Raw genomic sequence first — 13314 nt, 5'->3', positions numbered from 1 at the left:
TCTGTATGTATGCCTTTATTACCTTTATAAACAATTCAAGCTGGTGAACATATCTAATACTCCTTCCTCCTCCTATTTTCCTCACAACAACCTGTGAGGTGAGTTGGGCTGAGAGAGAGTGGCTGGGCCAAATCAGCCAGGCCTAAAACGAACTAGAACTCACAGTCTCCAGGTTTTAGCTTAGTGCCTTAACTACTAGACTAAACCTGCTGCCTGAAACCCTATGGAGAGTGGAGAGGGCGTTTGTTGCTTCACAGATATGACAAATGAATAAAGGTCTCCTGATAAAGCTGTACCATGGCTATACAGTAGCTCTCTAAAGCGACCTACCCGGTGCACTTTTTTTATACAGGTTTGACAGGCAGGTTGCATCAAAATCGCAAGAACATTACTTATAGTTAAAGGTCCTGACACATGGCTGAACCCACTGCTTTAGGTATCTATCAGAAACTGTGTCCTCCCCAGCTGTAACCCCAGTCCATGAGCAATTGGAAGGTGTTTTTCCACTGTCATGGAAATCCAGCAATCACTACATCTTAATCTGTCACGACATTACCACTAACTTCCTCATTAGAGGTAGAATAGAAACCAGCTCTGAAGACAAAGCAAATTACAAAATTATGCGGATATATTTAATAATGTTTCATGGACTGAAGGAAAGCACACTAGACTGGTTGCCTAGATGTGTTCTAAATGTGGCAGGACACACTGCTTATTGCATAATAACAAATACCTAAAAATCCAGTGCAAATACTGAAAAGTGTAACAGTAATAAAGATGGGTGCCTTTCCCCACCCAACATCACATGCTATAGTGATACAACTGAATTGGCATTTAATTAAAAAATAAAACAGGATTGTTGCAGTGTTTTTTTTTTTGATAGCTTAAAGAAAAATTACTACCTCTTGCTTCTCCATGCAACCTTTAAGTCAGCTATTAGAAACTAACTTGAAACTTTCTGCAAATTAGAAACCCAGTGGACTGCAACTATATAATTGAAATGCCTATACTTGATACAGAAATGCAAACATTTTGTTTAAATGACAACAACATTCATTTGCCTAATCTCTAAGTGCTTCTTTGAAATAATTTAGAAAGGATTAGCTTCAGATTGCTATGGTATTTGGGAATGGTAGCAGTTAAACTGAAAATAAAGTAATACGAGGTTCCTCTTTCAATGAGCTCAGCAGAATGTGTTTACTGTACATGGCAAAGCCTTTAAAAAACATCAGTAGAAAATATAGACTTCACTCTCATTATGGAAAGTGTACAGGTAATCCTTGAGTTACTAATGTTATAGAGCCTGCCAATGACATTCATAACCTGAGGATTCGTTTGATTGAAACACGTTAAATGAATGCGATCACTCCCTGCTTTCCCTAATGCAATTGTTAATTGAATGTGCAGGTCGTTAAATGAACTTGAGGTATCTCAGAGTGGGGAGGAACATGTGGGGCCTAGCGCTGGTGTCAACCTTCAAAATGGCAAGCCACCGGTGAGACGAGGCTGCAGGGGTCTGACTGAACTCACCACAGCCTATTAGCTGAGCGGCAGCAGAAGGAGCAGCTGATAATCAACTGGGACGTGGTGGGGAGATCGGCTGACAGAGTACCGGGTGGAGGCCGTGCCGCTGCTCTGCTCATCAGGAAGCAGCAAAGCGAAGCGCCGATCAGCTAGGCCTCAGAAAGCAGGCCGGCATCTGAGATGTGGCCAGAGGAAACAACTGTGTGTCGGAGCTGGTTGGCGGAGAAGCGAAGTGCCGATCAGCTGGAACTCTGGGAACAGGCCGGCAGCTGAGTGTCGGATTAGACACGACCAATGATTCTGGGCTATTAACGGTGGGTGGTAGCTGAGGGGGTGGGGTAGGCATGCACATAGGGGACAAACACAGTTAGCACTGACTTTGTTTGTTACTCTGTGCTGGGTTTTTACGCTTTCCATGATAAAACGCTTCAAACCAAACTATCTTACTTGTGGTTTTCTTGGTGCTGGATACTCAGAACGTGACAGCTGCAGCAGGCCATCCAAGGCCTCCCCCAATCCACTGAGATACCTCATGCACCTCTGAGGTCCACATAATTGTTTCCCCACCATCCTGCCCTGCCGGGTCTCCACAGACTGGGCCTGCTTTGCTAGCGTCCTGGATTCCACTTACTCCTCCCCACCCCATTTCCCATGGATTACTTACTTTTTGAAGAGCTCCAGAGCTCGAGAACAGGCTGACCCACTGGCAGAGAAGCCAAAGTGTTTTATTCAGAGGATGGCGAAACTGTAAGAATGTGAAATCTAAGGAAACCATTTTTGCCAGCTTCTGAGTAAAAGACTTCAGCTTGGGGCCATGTGGCCAGCAGATCTCTGGTAGTAGTAAAGGCCTCTTGCTTCAGGGATTGAGGCAGCAGCAGTAGCCAATCAACAAGGACCTGGCTTCCTCTGTCTCATCGGGCTGAACTGCAAGCCCTTTGATTGGCTACCACGCCCCAATCCCTGAAGCTGCTCCTTCGAACTAGCCAGTCAGCAGCAAGCAAGAGGCTGCTGGATGCTGGCCAGATTGGGCCCAAACTAAGCCTGCAGGCCCTCATGTCAGAGAAGCCAGTCTTTTATTCAGGTGGGATGAAACTGTTTTCCTTACATCTCATGTTTTTACAACTTCACAGGCTTCTGAATAAAACACTTTGGCTTCTCTGACATATGGGCCAGCCTCTTCTGGAGCTCTTTGAAAAGTAAGTACAGTAAGTATGGGGAGCCCTGCAGAGGGCTGAATGGAGCCTCAGAGGGCCAGATCTGGTCCACAGAGGCTACATTTCGACTTGTAACAGGCCAGGGGAGGCCTCTGGACCCCCAAACAGGGCTTCTGAGTGGCAGATCTGCCCCTCAGAAGCTCCACTTTGGCAGGCAAGGTCCCAGGCAAGACCTCTGGAGGCCCAAATGGAGCGTCGGAGGGGTGGATGAACCCCTTGGAAGATTCATTTTCGCTGGCAACGTTCAGGACAAATGTGGCAGATCCTCTGCAGTTGTTTCTAAGGGTGGACAACTGCCGTGGTGCTGCAAGATTCATAGTTTCAGGAATGAGGGAAACACTGTGTCTGTCTGTGTGTGTGTATGTATTTGTGTGTCTCTTTTTTAAAAAAATAAATAACTCAAGGTGGCGAACATATACAATACTCCTTCGTCCTCATCTGCATTGACTCAAATCAATTTCACTATAAACTAAATCGGAAGTTGTGGGAGCACCATCAGTTGAGACTTTCAAGAAGAGATTGGACTGCCATTTGTCAGAAATGGTGTAGGGTCTCCCACTTGGGCAGGGGGTTGGACTAGATGACTTACAAGGTCCCTTCCAACTTTGATTATCTGTAATCTGTAAATCTTTACTGACATGTATTTTGATTTATCAGCCATCAGGGACCAAAGAACAAAATTATTCTTACAAATCAGGCAAGTAATACCATTTAATGACAACAAATAAACAAAACCAGAAAATTAAGTATTGGTTGATGTTGCAAGTTAAAAGAAAGGACAGGAATATTTAAACATTATTTTCTATTAAACTTCAAAGACTGTTATGCTACATAAAATAAAATATAGATCCTTAAAAAAATTAATGTTAAAATAATACCTTTTAGAACAGCTGACTTCCTATTTTTTATATAAATCTGAAATGGTAAATTCATATGAGCTATATTTTCACATATTAGCGTAATATGATATGATTCCTTAGGTGACATCAAATAATAAAAATACTTACTGAATCTTCATCTTGAATCATCTGTACTAAATTATCAAGCACAGGAGACAGATTTCTGAAGAAGACAGCAAGCAAGAGAAAAAAATGAAATTGCTTACTTGTCTTATTTTTTTTTAAAATGAAATAAAATAAAAATAAAAATCTTACTTGGATTTCATGTTGTTGAAATTTTTGCCCAATGCCAAGTGCCTTATTGATCGATTTTTACTAAGCCAGATTATAAGTGTTGAAAGATCAGACTCTAGGCCTGTTAAGAATTAGATTGAAATATAAAATTAAAATGTTTCCATTGAGCACTTTTTTCAAATGAATTTAAATTAACTATATAAAAATTAGATGATATGATCCTGCTCCCAACAGTAAAGTTGTTTGGTGACATACTGTAAATAAACAGAGAAAAAGAGAGCTGGAAGCCATTAAATTGCTGAACTACAACTTCTCTGTATTTGAGTCTAAATGATTTCAGTGAGATTCTTGATCCAGGATGAAAGATTTGAACTTCTATTCCATTTCTTTTTAAGATGTACAGGATTACACTAGGCATATATATAATATGCTTAATCATAAAATATTCACTATTAGGAAATAGGCAATTTTAACATCCCACACATAGTATCTAAACTGTCCCATGAGCAGCCAGAGTAATGTTGCCTAAAAATCCACTGTGATCTATGGTAGTTTATATTCAACTAGTTGCACCAACACTATTATTATCCTGCATTTTGATAACCATTTCAACTATTCTGCAAACCACAAAAGGTTTTATCAGCTAGAACCATTTTGCTTGATGCCAATACAATCACTTTGTATGATTCGTATTCTTTAAACAGTTTTCTCTCTGTACAGTATTTGAATCATTGTCAATAGTCCACCTTACCGTTGTCTGAAATATCAAGGCTGGCAATGTTATTAATTTCTGCTATGCATCCTTCTAAAACTTGTGCACCAGCTGATCTTAGCTGGAGGAAAAAAGAAAATATTAGATAATTTAGCAGCTAGACAATGTGGAACAATTGGCTGAAATATTACAATATGCTTCAATAGTTCATGTGTTTATTAATTGTTAATATGTGGTTTAACCAATTTGACATTTAATAAGACATATATGTTACAAATGATAATGCGAATTAAAAATTGACCTCTTAAGTAATGTCTTTTTAATGGAAGTCTACAGCAGCTCCCATAGATATTCCAATGATCTAAACAACATTTAGGTTTGTGCCTATGTACCAATTCCCAAGGTTTTACAATCTCTTTAATAAAGACTTAATTATACTCAACATGACTCTTGGCCACCAAGCTGTTGACTTGACACTTAAGTCAATTGAAATAAGAAAAAGAGAACATGCAGAGCCATGCAATATTGCAGTAAACTCTGAAGTGCAAGTACAAGTCTGTATTTCAGTAAACAAAATAAAGGCCTCTCTTGCATTAGGAAATATCAGTGTTCATGGAACCCCCAACAGAAGAACTGTGAACAACCATGGTGTGCATGGCAGGGTTGCAAAGAGAAAGTTATTGCTCACCCAAAAGAATATTGCTACCAGTCTACAGTTTGCAAAAGGCCATGTGACTAAGCCAGATGGCTATTGGAAGAATGTGGATGAATGAGACCCAAACAGAACTTTTGGCTTGAATATAAAGTGTTAGGTTTGGCAGAAGGCAAACAATGCATTCCAGCATAATAACTTTGCCCCGTCTATGAAACATGGTAATGGCAATTTCATGATTTGGGCTTACTTTGCTGCCTCTGAACCAGGACAGCTTGTCATCATTAACAGATGTATGAATTCTGAATTGTACCAGCAAATTCTATAGGAAAAAGTCAGGGTGTCTAGGCAGCAATTGGAGTTCAAGAAAATGTGGGTCATGCAACAAGACAGTGACCCAAAACACACAAATCATACTTCCAAATAATGGTTAAAGCAGGGGAAAGTTAACGCTTTAGATGAGAATGGCCAAGTCAAAGTCTTGATCTTAATCCTATAGAAAAGTTGTGGAAGGACCTAAAGCAGGCACTTTATGCAAGGAAGCCCACCAATGTCTCTGAGCTGAAGCTGCTCTGTAAGGAGGAATGTGCTAGCATGCTGGTGTGCAGGTCTGATCAATAATTATAAATGTTAGTTCAATGTTCCAGTTATGGCCAAAGAGGGCTATAGCAGTTACTGAAAGCAACAGTACACCTACTTTTGCCACACTCAAACATTAGCTTGTATAATTTTCCTCATTGAATAATTACAATGTTTCTGATTATTTTATTTAGTTGAATTTTCTTTACAAATTATTAGGTGTTATATGTGGAAAGCAGATCACATTTTAGGCTATTTTTATGTAGAAATATTGAAAATTCAAGAATTTTTAACCACTATTGTACTCTAACTTCCCAACTCTTTCCCGTTTCTCTGATCCTGAAAAAGCTATGCAGGGTTAGATGTGGTAAGTACTTGGATGAGAGATCACAGGAAATCTAAGGGCTGCTGCTTAGGTTGGGATTAAAAAAAAAATTAAATAAGATGCCAATGCATAGTTAGATTAAAATACCATCTTCTACCTAGAAAGGATGGGATGAAGCCCAAATGTCACTCTTTCATCATTTAGATTAACAATGAACACTACAAAAGTTGCAGATTCTTTGGAATTATGATATTTTCTACAAAAATGTAATTCCACTTTGGGATATTAAATAATAAAAGCCTGTCATTCTAAATAAATAAAGCTGTACATATGCGTTTGGGAATTCCCAGCCTAGTAGGGATTCCTAGACAAAGGCAGTTTAAAAATTGGTATATTTTCCAGTTTTATCACAGGAAATTTCTGGCAGTGACCATAACTATTCTTTTGACCATAACTGTTCTTTGACCATTTTGTTCTAAACCTGTTATGCTGTGGTCAAATATCAGCATCCAAGGCATGGAAGAAAAAACTATGTAATGGATAGGCAGGAAGTGCGATGCTTAAGGATAAATAATTAAGAGGCTGCTAGTTAAGCCATGATGTGTACTTACACAGTGACCAAGCTAATGGAAGCAGAAAGAAAGAAAGGAAAAATGTTAGCACTGAGCAACTAAAGTATTTTATATATTAAGATCAACAGTATACAAAGGTATGAAGTTTGGTTCAGAGTTAGTATGCCAGATGTTTGTTGCTGGATATATTTGAGATGATTTTTTTGCATGTTTCAGTGATGAAATCCTGAGAGTCTGGACTGAGAAGTCTGAGCTGCTGTGCTTTCTGTTTCATACGCATGCAATCCCTGATAAGGAATGGATTCATATCAATAAATAAGTGTATTTTGCCATTTTATCTGAAGACACTAACTGCATCTATGATAAAAAGTAAGGTTTCAGACTAGCCTAAAGAGACCTTACACTTAAGAATACAAGAAATATAACAGCAGATTAATGCTGGCCAATAACTGCAAGGAAGGTTTTAATTTCAAACAAAACAGAGAACTTTTTAAAGTTTTGTCCATGAACTTCTAAACACTTAATTACTTTTTAATGCAGACTTACATGTGGAATCAATCTTTCCATCTGAATCTTTCCTTTTCCAGAACAGAGTGTCATGTCTTGTTGCTGTTCATGCACATACTTGCATGGAAGACATTCAGGTTTTGCAAATTCAGTGCACTTTTAAAGACTACTTATTAAGCACGATGACATGTACAAAGTATAAGGATCATATATCTAAAGAGGGCAATATTATTTTTGGCATGGATGCCATTTGTAAAGGTTTCCTACCTCACAGTTACTCAGATCTAGAAGTACCTCCTTCAAATTTTGATTACAAGCAAGACCAAGTAAGAGCGCTCTGAAAAATAAATTGGAATTATATGGAATACTGCTGTAAAGTTTACTGAATCAGCAAATCAGAGAAGTCATTTCAATTATATTGCTGTTCTTTAAGAATATAGTCATTTGGTATATTATTCCTTATTTGGATTCTGAAAGGGATATGCTAGATAAGTTATGCTTCTTCAGGACAAACCATGCTATGGAGAGCTAGAGAGGTTCAAATGTACAGGACCTCCAGTTTCACTCTGCACCTGAGTTTTCTTCTTTATTTTATGGTTTGAAAATTGAGGAACAAATTAAGCAAAGTCTCACATGTTGACATAATGACAAACAAATGCCATGAAAAAATCATTCTGCAATGTCTCTAATCTTCTAAATAAAGCCAAAACATTTTAATATTAATTTCATCAAAGTGTATTACACTTAAACTGTTAAGTGCAAAAATATCTAAATACTTCAAAAAATAAGCAACTTAGAATATAAGATAGAAAAATGGCTATATTTTATAATTCATAAATCAAAGAACAAACAACCCTGTAAAGTAGGCATATCAACCCATAGCCCTGGACAGCTAGTAATGTGATCCTACAAGATCGTAAATTTTTAATATTATTATGTGATTTGTATACATTTAAATATTTTCTATATTTTATATGTAGACCAAGACAATTTCTCTTCACTCAGTGGAGACAAGGCAAGCCAAAATATTAGACATCCGTGCTGTAAAGTATCCCATAAGGTTTTTTTCAATCTGAATTAAAGATTTTTTTGCTACACAATGTATTAAATTGTCATATTCAAGTCTAGATAAACTGTAGGACTGCTTAGATCTTAACCCTTTCTCCTACATATGAGTGAAGATAGGACATCAAAAGTCAAGGCAAAGTAAATTCATACTGAATATTTCATTTCTGACATTCATTCCATGTAAAGCCAAGTAGCTATTCTCAAACTTACAAAACATCATATGGGTTATTTTCCTAACCACAGTAAGATTTTCATAAAACATTTTCCCACTGAAATAAAACAAAATCTTGAAAGAAAAAAATGCTTACTTACTTTAGAGGCTCAGGTGCAAGTTTAGTTCCTGAAAGGTTGATTTGCATTAAAGCAACTGAACTGCTGAAAAACTGCTTGAAGGATGGGGGAATTTCCTTGTTCTTTCTTTGAAGAAGATTTTAAAAAACCCAAATCAAATTCTATAAGCTCAAAAGATCTTCAAAGTCAGCATAAGAATCCACAGTTGTATAGTAATTATACATAAGAGAAATTAAAGTGCTACATATATTTTATACGATACTTGAATAACATTCATTGACCACTTTTAATAGCAATAGCACTTAAGACTCATGTACTGGTTTACAGTGCTTTACGCGGTTTACAGAATAAGCATAACCCCAACAATCTGAGTCCTCATTTTACCGACCTCGGAAGGATGGAAGGCTGAGTCATCTTGAGCCTGGTGAAATTTGAACTGCCAAATTGCAGTCAGCTGGCAGTCAGCAGAAGTAGCCTGCAGTACTGCATTCTAACCACTGAACTACCACAGCTCTTATCTGGATCAATGATCATAGTTGGATGAATGAACTGAAAACAAACTTAAACCACAACTTTTCACATAGCCTTCTGGCTCTTCTCTATGTATAAACACTGCATGACATGCCTACCACATCAGTGTAGGAAATTAATATATTTGAAAAGATTCAAGTGGATAAATCTCAACTAGGTGTAACATTATCTGTGTTGTTCGTAACACTGATGATGTTACCTAGTTTGATAAAGAAACATCTGCAAGAAAACACAAACTCAGACAGCATAATATTTTGAATGCTGACCTGTGTGAAAAAACTGTCCTTGACAGATTTAGGATGGCAAGATGCTGAAGGCAGCCATGAAGAAGTGCTCCAAACACCTAAATCAGAAAGGAATTAAGTAGTATGTATGTACATAAAACAATTTGGAATATAAAAGTGGGGATTCTCTATAATAAATTAATAAACGTTACCATGTCTAATGCACACTCTGTATTTGATAAATCCAGATGAATTATGGCATTTGGCTGAGCCAAAAAATTACACAGGGACTAGATGTGTGAAAGAGAAAGAAATAAGTTTAGTTTTCTTATTACTGTATTTTTATCTTAACTCCATGTACACAAAACAGTACATAAGCAACTTATTTTTAGCATATAGACATTACCACATGGCTTATTTTGGAAGATCAACAACCTTGATGTTAATAATCCATCCACTTTCATTTTCAGTTAACAATGATTTTTAATTAAAATAAAAATTTATTAATGTTTTATTTTATTTATTATATTAAAATATCCACCTTTCCTTTTTCTTTTTTGCCTTGTATTGTTTTACTAAAGCAATAATGAAAGAAAAAAAAGAAACAACTGTACTGTCACACTATATCATTCATCTTTCTGTCAAATAGCATAACATTCCCTTATCATTTAAAGCCAAAAATTTGCAAAAGCAAATGAGTGCCATTTATTTGCCTCTGCAATGAAGTTTTTCTTTTCTGGCTAGCATGCACTTTACTATGTCCTTCACCTAAAGGAAATAGAGCATTTTATCAAACTTGAAATGTCCATTCTTGGTAGAAATTGTGGAAGCTGTAATTTCATCACAACTATTACAAAAATTAGATGGAAAAAGTCTTGTTATATAAAAAATTAGATTAGAACACCTACTGAAAGATCATCACCTCGAAGAATATTTCCTGAGAGATCAAGGTGGGTGAGAGTGGTAGCTAACAGCTGGTTGGCATTCAGTGACTGTGAAAGGCTGTTCACCCCTGTAACAAAATGACCAAAATTGCTTCTTTGTCCAGTAATGAATTCGTGTATTTCCTGCAAGTATAGTTTCCAAACTCATTTTTTTTGTTCTGCACCTCATCAAAAGAATATTAACATTTAAAAAATCTATATTAGTAAAGCTATCCTGCAGACGGCTCCAAAATTTTGTGAAAGAATATAATTCCCAATCTCCCACAGAAGGAAAATGATATCGTTGTACCTTAACAGAAACAAATTGTAATTTGTATTTGTTTCTGCAAGCAACGTGTAGCTGCTTCACACACAATTTCACACAGGACTATTTTAACAGTGCTTTGAAAAGAAGCAATATTTTCTGTACAATCATTCCCTTTAAATTTCACTTAAATATAAATACAGGTAGTCCTCAACTTACAACCAAAATTTCTGTTACTAAATAAAACATTTGTTAAGTGAGTTTTGCTCCATTTTACAACCTTGCTTGCCACAATTGTTAAGTGAATCACTGCAGTTGTTAAATTAGTAACATGGTTGTTAAGTAAATCCCACTTCCCCACTGACTTTGTTTGTCGGAAGTTTGCAAAAGAGGATCACATGACCCCAGAGCACTGCAAAGGTCATAAATATGAATCAGTTGCCAAGCATCTGAAAGTTGATCACGTGACTACAAGGATGCTGAAATGTTGTAAGTGTGAAAAACAGTCATAAGTCTCTTTTTCCAGCACCCTTGAGATTTAAAATGGTCACTAAGGGAGCTATTGTAAGTCAAGGACTTCCTGTATTAATATCAACTGATCTTCAAAGGATGTGTGAATCATAACTGGAGTTGGCAAACAATAATTAGAGGACAATGTGAAGACTGTAATTATTCAGGATTAGTTACAATACAACAGGAATAACGTCTAGCTACTGAATTTACCTAGTCCTTAGTGCCATCAGGGATCCAGGCTAAAGGTTACCAACAAAATTGATGAGTAGGAAAAATCAATAAGAATAAAACCGAAAAGGGTATTTAGCAGAAGAGAGCTAATCACACAGTTCATTAACTGTTTTTACATGTCACATTAAGGGTCTGTCTACTTAACAATGGTTTATTGAATAGATTAGTTCAAGTGAAACCGATCAATATATGACTTGCTATTGTATGACAAATCATTAAATATTTTACAGAAGACGTCTGTCTGGATAATTTGATATGGATATAATGATGTTGTAAATTAGAAAAAAAAACAGGTGAAAAAAGAAGACAAGCAAGATTCAGTAGTAATCTTAATTTGTAATAATGGTAGCTAATTTGTAACTGTGAGTCTCTGAAAAGTCATCAGTGAATTTACAGACATGAATCCTTTTGCACCTGTGTCCATTAAACTACTGGGAATGATCAGAGTAATGGTTTTAGAGTAGGGATGGGATACTACTGGTTCTGCCCAGTTCTATAGAGATGGCAGCTCTGAAGAGCAGCAGACACAGAAGTGGTTCTGTGTTTGCTTCTGTTTGGCCCACCCGCCTGCCTGGGATCTTACCTGTGCTTTATTTCCGCTTTTTCAACCTCAGCTGCTTAGCGCGGCACAGCTGAGGTGAAAAAAGCAGGGAAAAAGAGGCTTTTCGAACACTGCACACCTGTGCGCAGTGCTTTTCAGCTGTCTGGGCGGCACAGCCTAAGGTTATTTTACATGTGTGCACAACGCGCAGCAAGCACACCTGCACACAAAATGTGCATGCAAAACATAATCACCAAACCGGTAGTAACGCCGGTTGAATCCCACCTGTTTTAGAGGAAGCACAAATAATGTAAGGTGGATAAGCAAATATTGTGAATTTACAAATATTAATTCAAAGAACTAGGATTATATGCAAAATGGTCTGTGTAATTCATACACATAAGTCATTTTTCAGTTACCAGTCTAGAAGTAGAGAGCTACGACTACAGCAAAGATAATTCTGCTACCCTACCACTCGGATCTGAAATTAATCAAAGACAAACAGCTGTGAAAATGGTGTCGCTTAGCAAACGTTACTCTTCTAAAGAATGTTGCTAAGATCATACAGCATTCAGGTAGAAGGAACTTAAAAGGCATGCCTCCAGAATAACTGTCTGGGGAATACTGAACAGAACAACAGATGGACCCCTTTGTGAGCTAAGTCACCTGCATGTAAACAACAGTGCTTATTTACTGCTTGGCTGCCCTGTGTGGCTTCAGCTTAAAAAGATCTTAACAAATTTATCTTCTTATTCTCAAAGCTTGAGGAAACAAATTAGCTGATTTTTCCCATAGAAAATTTTAATACACAGTAAGACAACCTAAAGTTAGCACAATTGAAATCTAGGGCACTGTACAATGTTCTATGATTGCCTCCCAATTTCTTGACTTTCTTATTCATGCAGGTAGTCCATAACTTACAACTGGTTTCTCAGCGACCATTCAACTCTATGATAGATCCAGGGGTGGGATTCAACTGGTGTTACTACCGGTTTGGTGACTACGTTTTGCGCGCAACCTTAAGCTGTGCCACCTAGACAGCTGAAAAGCACTGGACACAGGTGAGCAGCGTTCGAAAAGCCACTTTTTTCCTGCTTTTTCAATCTCAGCTGTGCCGCGCCAAGCAGCTGAGGTTGAATAAGCAGGAAATAAAGGACAGGTAAGACCCCGGGCAGGCAGGTGGGCCAAACAGCAGCAGACACAGAACCGGTTCAGTGTCTGCTGCTCTTCAGAGCTACCAGTTCTATAGAGCTGGGCAGAACCAGTAGCATCCCAACCCTGGATGGATCTCTCCAGGACTACTTGTTATCCAGTTCTGAAGTTTTGATGCCACCGCTCCCTTCCCACGAAGATGCATTTATGACTGTTTGCAGCATCCCAGTCACATGACTCTGATGTATGCATTTATTTCCAGTTTTTGGCAAAAAAAGCCCCATGGTGAACAATGGGTTCACTTAACGACCATGACATTCACCTAACAACTACAGCATTTGTTTTTACAAATACGGA

At 37.6% G+C, this 13314-nt stretch overlaps 1 protein-coding gene across 4 annotated transcripts in view; it reads right to left on the bottom strand.

Annotated features, from left to right (window-relative positions):
- Positions 1–13314, bottom strand: part of CARMIL1 (capping protein regulator and myosin 1 linker 1) — a 130720-nt gene that overhangs the window by 39494 nt on the left and 77912 nt on the right. For all 4 annotated transcript variants that reach the window (XM_026699503.2, XM_087930970.1, XM_087930971.1 and 1 more), the window contains exons 13-20: positions 10241–10344; positions 9545–9622; positions 9375–9451; positions 8599–8703; positions 7486–7555; positions 4623–4704; positions 3893–3992; positions 3746–3800 (exon numbers count right to left, since the gene is read on the bottom strand). In XM_026699503.2, coding sequence (XP_026555288.2) covers positions 3746–3800; positions 3893–3992; positions 4623–4704; positions 7486–7555; positions 8599–8703; positions 9375–9451; positions 9545–9622; positions 10241–10344 — 671 coding nt within the window. The remainder of the gene's footprint in view (positions 1–3745; positions 3801–3892; positions 3993–4622; positions 4705–7485; positions 7556–8598; positions 8704–9374; positions 9452–9544; positions 9623–10240; positions 10345–13314) is intronic.

Source organism: Pseudonaja textilis, chromosome 3, assembly GCF_049901715.1.
Source record: "Pseudonaja textilis isolate UNSWEBS1 chromosome 3, rPseTex1.2, whole genome shotgun sequence".
NCBI lineage: Eukaryota > Metazoa > Chordata > Lepidosauria > Squamata > Elapidae > Pseudonaja > Pseudonaja textilis.
Note: the sequence above shows the minus strand (reverse complement) of the source record. Positions and strands in the feature narration are given on the sequence as shown.